We start from the raw sequence: 6,951 nt of genomic DNA, 5'->3' as shown, positions 1-6,951 counted from the left end.
CAATTGCCTCATGCACCGTGACACATCTCCTTCACATAGAATTGATCAGGCTGTTGATTGTGGCCTGTGGAATGTTGTCTCACTCCTCTTCAATGGCTGTGTGAAGTTGCTGGATATTGGCGGGAATTGGAACACGCTGTCATACACACGTCGATCCAGAGCATCCCAAACATGCTCAATGGGTGACATGTCTGGTGAGTATGCAGGCCATGGAAGAACTTGGACATTTACATCTTCCAGGAATGTGTACAGATCCTTGCGACATGGGGCCGTGATGGTGGTGGGTGAATGGCACAACAATGGGCCTCAGGATCTTGTTACAGTATCTATGTGCATTCAAGTTGCCACCGATTTTAAAATGCAATGGCCCATACCATAATCCCAATCCCACCATGGGGCACACTGTTCACATCATTGACATCAGCAAACCGCTCACGCACACGATGCCATATTCACGTGGCCTGCGGTTGTGAGGCCGGTTGGACGTCCTCCCAAATTCTCTAAAATGACGTTGGAGGCGGCTTATGGTAGAGAAATTAACATTTAAATTCTCTGGCAACAGCTCAGTTGGACATTCCTGCAGTCAGCATGCTAATTGCACACTCCCTCAACTTGAGACATCAGTGGCATTGTGTTGTGAGACAAAACGGCACATTTTAGAGTGGTCTTTTATTGTCCTCCGCACAAGGTGCACCTATGGCATGATCATGCTATTTTAATCAGATTCTTGATATACCACACCTGTCAGGTGGATGGATTATCTTGGCAAAGGAGAAATGCTCACTAAACAGGGATGTATAAACACATTTTGTGCATAACATTTGAGAGGAGAAAGTTTTTTGTTGTTGTACAAATGAAACATTTCGGTGCATGTCGCGTTTAGATTGTTGTTCATTGTGTGTGTGTTCTTGCTCAGGGTGGCCATGTTTTAACTCCTTTACCTGCCGCTACACCTCTGAAACCTGGATCAGCTGTAAGTTACCATCATATATACACCGTGTACACAGTGTTTAGGGGCAGGGTTAAGGGCAGGGTTAAGGGCAGGGGTAAGGGCAGGGGTAGGGGTAGGGCAACAGAGTTCATGGAGCACTGCAGGTTCCAACGAGGCCATCACACCTGACCATCTGAGCTAATTGATCAGTGATCGTCTAAATTGAACACACCTGGTTTTTCAGGTCGAGTTAAATAAAATGAAACAATTAAAAACATGACGTGTCCGTGGTAATCCAGGACCAGGGTTTCCTACCCCCTTTTTATAAAAGCATCGAATCAACCTTGAATCCTATTGATTTGAATCGGTCTGATGTTCCAGACGTTTCCTTTCTTTGGCGTGGAGCCCACCATACTGAACGAGCATGGAGAGGAACTGGAGGGAGAGGCAGAGGGCTATCTGGTCAGTATTATAACACTATACTATCTGGTCAGTAACACTATACTATCTGGTCAGTACAACACACATTCTGTGGTACAATCACTTCAAGTTTAAAAATGTTTTTTTATTTATCACTATCCTTATAATATGGATTTCATATAGGGTTATTACCGTAATGTTTATAAACTAAGAGCCCCGGTCTGTAATGTTGAATGTTGTTGCAGGTGTTTCATTAGGTACTGGTAGGGTTATTACCGTAATGTTCCTAAACTAAGAGCCCCGGTCTGTAATGTTGTTGCAGGTGTTTCATTAGGTACTGGTAGGGTTATTACCGTAATATTTCTAAACTAAGAGCCACGGTCTGTAATGTTGTTGCAGGTGTTTCATTAGGTACTGGTAGGGTTAATACCATAATATTTATAAACTAAGAGCCACGGTCTGTAATGTTGAATGTTGTTGCAGGTGTTTCATTAGGTACTGGTAGGGTTAATACCGTAATTATTTCTAAACTAAGAGCCACGGTCTGTAATGTTGTTGCAGGTGTTTCATTAGGTACTGGTAGGGTTAATACCGTAATATTTCTAAACTAAGAGCCCCGGTCTGTAATGTTGTTGCAGGTGTTTCATTAGGTACTGGTAGGGTTATTACTGTAATATTTCTAAACTAAGAGCCACGGTCTGTAATGTTGTTGCAGGTGTTTCATTAGGTACTGGTAGGGTTAATACCGTAATATTTATAAACTAAGAGCCACGGTCTGTAATGTTGTTGCAGGTGTTTCATTAGGTACTGGTAGGGTTAATACCGTAATATTTCTAAACTAAGAGCCACGGTCTGTAATGTTGTTGCAGGTGTTTCATTAGGTACTGGTAGGGTTAATACCGTAATTATTTATAAACTAAGAGCCCCGGTCTGGGATGTTGTTGCAGGTGTTTCATTAGGTACTGGTAGGGTTATTACCGTAATATTTCTAAACTAAGAGCCACGGTCTGTAATGTTGTTGCAGGTGTTTCATTAGGTACTGGTAGGGTTATTACCGTAATATTTCTAAACTAAGAGCCACGGTCTGTAATGTTGTTGCAGGTGTTTCATTAGGTACTGGTAGGGTTATTACCGTAATATTTCTAAACTAAGAGCCACGGTCTGTAATGTTGTTGCAGGTGTTTCATTAGGTACTGGTAGGGTTATTACCGTAATATTTCTAAACTAAGAGCCACGGTCTGTAATGTTGTTGCAGGTGTTTCATTAGGTACTGGTAGGGTTAATACCGTAATATTTATAAACTAAGAGCCACGGTCTGTAATGTTGAATGTTGTTGCAGGTGTTTCATTAGGTACTGGTAGGGTTAATACCGTAATTATTTCTAAACTAAGAGCCCCGGTCTGTGATGTTGTTGCAGGTGTTTCATTAGGTACTGGTAGGGTTATTACCGTAATATTTCTAAACTAAGAGCCACGGTCTGGGATGTTGTTGTAGGTGTTCCGTCGGCCCTGGCCTGGTATCATGCGTACCGTGTACGGAAACCAGGAGCGGTTTGAGAGCACGTACTTCAAGAAGTTCCCCGGTTTCTATGTGACCGGGGATGGTGAGACTGTCCAAACAACACCTTGCATTCTTTGATTGATTAGATTCATGTTGTATTAGATTACATTCATCATATTCATTGACGATCACAATCACATTGTAATGGCGACATCGACGTTTAAACGTGGCACTGGTTTTTGTTTTCTTTTTTACAAGGTTTAATAAAGTGAATTAATGAATTGTTCCCAGGTTGCAGGAGGGATAAAGATGGATACTACTGGATCGCAGGCAGGATAGATGACATGATCAACGTATCAGGTCATTTGTTTTCCTAGAGTTTGGCCACTGTGCTGCTGCTGGCTTAATCAAAGCCAGGTTACTGTGAAGCACTCTCTGATAAATGTTGCTGTAAAAACAGGCTATAGATAGATAGATACATAGATTGATAGATACCGTAGATTAGATAGGTAGATGCAGTAGGTGGATACAGTCGCTTTCTTATTTATTTCACCTTTATTTAACCAGGTAGGCAAGTTGAGAACACCTTTATTTAACCAGGTAGGCTAGTTGAGAACACCTTTATTTAACCAGGTAGGCAAGTTGAGAACACCTTTATTTAACCAGGTAGGCAAGTTGAGAACACCTTTATTTAACCAGGTAGGCAAGTTGAGAACACCTTTATTTAACCAGGTAGGCAAGTTGAGAACACCTTTATTTAACCAGGTAGGCTAGTTGAGAACACCTTTATTTAACCAGGTAGGCTAGTTGAGAACACCTTTATTTAACCAGGTAGGCTAGTTGAGAACACCTTTATTTAACCAGGTAGGCAAGTTGAGAACACCTTTATTTAACCAGGTAGGCTAGTTGAGAACACCTTTATTTAACCAGGTAGGCTAGTTGAGAACAAGTTCTCATTTACAACTGCGACCTGGCCAAGATAAAGCATAGCAGTGTGAACAGACAACAGAGAGTTACACATGGAGTAAACAATTAACAAGTCAATAACACAGTAGAAAAAAAGGGAGTCTATATACAATGTGTGCAAAAGGCATGAGGAGGTAGGTGAATAATTACAATTTTGCAGATTAACACTGGAGTGATGAATGATCAGATGGTCATGTACAGGTAGAGATATTGGTGTGCAAAAGAGCAGAAAAGTAAATAAAAAAAAACAGTATGGGGATGAGGTAGGTGAAAATGGGTGGGCTGTTTACCAATAGACTGTACAGCTGCAGCGATCGGTTAGCTGCTCAGATAGCTGATGTTTGAAGTTGGTGAGGGAGATAAGTCTCCAACTTCAACGATTTTTTTGCAATTCGTTCCAGTCACAGGCAGCAGAGTACTGGAACGAAAGGCGGGCCAGATAGATAGGTAGATACAGTAGATTAGATAGATACAGTAGATAGATTAGATAGATTCTGTAGATAGGTAGATACAGTATATTAGATAGATATATACTGTAGACAAATACAGTATATAGATAGATACTTTAGCTAGATACAGTAGATAGACAGATACAGTAGATAGAATAGATAGATACAGTAGGTTAGATAGATAGATACAGTAGATAGATAGATACAGTAGATAGATATATAGATGGATGATGATAACCCACAGTGTTGTCTTCCCTACAGGCCACATGATGACGATGATGTAAATGGGAACCCACAGTGTTGATAACGTTGTCTCCCTCCAGGTCACCTGTTGAGTACAGCGGAGGTAGAGGCATCTCTAACAGACCACGGAGCGGTGGCCGAGGCTGCAGTGGTCAGCAGACCCCACACGGTCAAGGGGGAGTGTCTCTACTGTTTCGTTACTCTGAAGGACTGCAGAGAGTTCAACCGCACTCTGGTGGATGAACTCAAGAGACAAGGTGTTTGACCAGGTTACCCCTTGTAGAACTAACACTAGGTTACAGGTTACCCCTTGTAGAACTAACCCTAGATTACAGGTTACCCCTTGTAGATTACAGGTTACCCCTTGTAGATTACAGGTTACCCCTTGTAGATTACAGGTTACCCCTTGTAGAACTAACCCTAGATTACAGGTTACCCCTTGTAGAACTAATCCAAGATTACAGGTTACCCCTTGTAGAACTAACACTAGATGACAGGTTACCCCTTGTAGAACTAACCAAGATTACAGGTTACCCCTTGTAGAACTAACACTAGATTACAGGTTACCCCTTGTAGATTACAGGTTACCCTTGTAGAACTAACCCTAGATTACAGGTTACCCCTTGTAGATTACAGGTTACCCTTGTAGATTACAGGTTACCCCTTGTAGAACTAACCCTAGATTACAGGTTACCCCTTGTAGCACTAACCCAAGATTACAGGTTACCCCTTGTAGAACTAACACTAGATGACAGGTTACCCCTTGTAGAACTAACCCAAGATTACAGGTTACCCCTTGTAGAACTAACACTAGATTACAGGTTACCCCTTGTAGAACTAACCAAGATTACAGGTTACCCCTTGTAGAACTAACACTAGATTACAGGTGACCCCTTGTAGAACTAACACTAGATTACAGGTGACCCCTTGTAGAACTAACACTAGATTACAGGTGACCGCTTGTAGAACTAACCCAAGATTACAGGTTAACCCTTGTAGAACTAACCCAAGATTACAGGTTACCCCTTGTAGAACTAACACTAGGTTACAGGTTACCCCTTGTAGAACTAACCCTAGATTACAGGTTACCCCTTGTAGAACTAACCCAAGATTACAGGTTACCCCTTGTAGAACTAACACTAGATTACAGGTTACCCCTTGTAGAACTAACACTAGATTACAGGTTACCCCTTGTAGAACTAACCCAAGATTACAGGAGACCCCTTGTAGAACTAACACTAGATTACAGGTGACCCCTTGTAGAACTAACACTGAACACCTGTATGCGACCAATAACATCTACCAGACACCTGTATGCGACCAATAACATGTTGTACTCCTGTTTACAGCAAATCAAATGAGTTTTTTTTTCTTGTTGGTTCTTGATTTAACACAACAACATAACATGTCTTGTTAGTGAGGGAGAAGATTGGTCCGATCGCAACCCCAGACTTCATCCAGAATGCTCCTGGACTTCCTAAAACACGATCTGGTACGTGTTACCTCCTTCCTGATTTCTTTCTTTTTTTTTATACTTTTATGGACATTTTGTCTTTTACATTTTTATTTATTATTTTCGTTTTATTTAACAAAATATCTCATCCTCAGGTAAGATCATGAGGCGGGTCCTGAGGCAGATCGCCCGGAACGAGAAGGATCTAGGTGACCTTTCAACTATGGCTGACCCCAAGGTCGTAGAGGTCCTGTTCAACCACCGCTGTGAAACGGCCTCTTGAGGGGGGCTGCATGTCAACACTCTACAGTAGCTTCCTCTCCTTGACAACTCATCTCCTCTCCTCGTCTCCTCATTTCCTCTCCATCATCCACACCGATCTGAAAACTATGGAAGCCCATTCCTGCCACCAACTCTTAAAAATAAAAAATTGATGTTTAAAAAAAATAATAGAACATACAGGATATATTTCTTAATTTGTAGCAGTTTGTGCACTTTTATTTCCATCTATCCACGTTGCAGAGATCAGCACAGCAGGGTGGCCATCAGCAGGGTGGCCATCAGGGGTGGCCATCAGCAGGGTGGCCATCAGCAGGGTGGCCATCAGCAGGGTGGCCATCAGCAAGGTGGCCATGTGTGGCGAGCTGGCATTTACCCCAACACTTTTCAATTCGGTTAATAAATAAAAAACATTGACACAAAAGCATTGAAGATTACTGTTGTTTGGAATGATTTGCCTTCATGATTTGTCAACTCGTGCTTCAGTCTGATCAACTGTAGTCTACTGATAACGGCTACAGGTGGCCTAGAGAAACCTATGCACTCTGGTCTCTTCTGGCCAGGTGAAACGAAGTGGCCAAAGCTTTGTATTTATAGCCTAAAATAGGCCTATTTTATTTGTGTTAAGAGAAAATGTGACTGTGATCAAATTAGATTTTTTATATTTTCCGACTTCAGGTGGCTAGTCTACCCAGACCGAATCAATTCAA

General features: G+C 41.8%; 1 protein-coding gene across 1 annotated transcript; it reads left to right on the top strand.

The window, feature by feature from the left end:
* Positions 1-701: 701 nt before the first annotated feature.
* LOC116370827 (acetyl-coenzyme A synthetase, cytoplasmic-like) lies at positions 702-6,417 on the top strand. Its single transcript, XM_031819883.1, has 7 exons — positions 702-973; positions 1,313-1,393; positions 2,846-2,954; positions 3,143-3,211; positions 4,590-4,766; positions 5,927-6,001; positions 6,118-6,417. Exons 3-7 carry the CDS (start codon positions 2,873-2,875, stop codon positions 6,243-6,245), a joined length of 531 nt encoding a protein of 176 aa, XP_031675743.1. The 5' UTR covers positions 702-973; positions 1,313-1,393; positions 2,846-2,872; the 3' UTR covers positions 6,246-6,417.
* The last annotated feature ends 534 nt before the right edge of the window (positions 6,418-6,951 follow it).

Source organism: Oncorhynchus kisutch, unplaced genomic scaffold, assembly GCF_002021735.2.
Source record: "Oncorhynchus kisutch isolate 150728-3 unplaced genomic scaffold, Okis_V2 scaffold2766, whole genome shotgun sequence".
NCBI lineage: Eukaryota > Metazoa > Chordata > Actinopteri > Salmoniformes > Salmonidae > Oncorhynchus > Oncorhynchus kisutch.
This window is presented reverse-complemented; position numbering and strand designations above follow the sequence as displayed.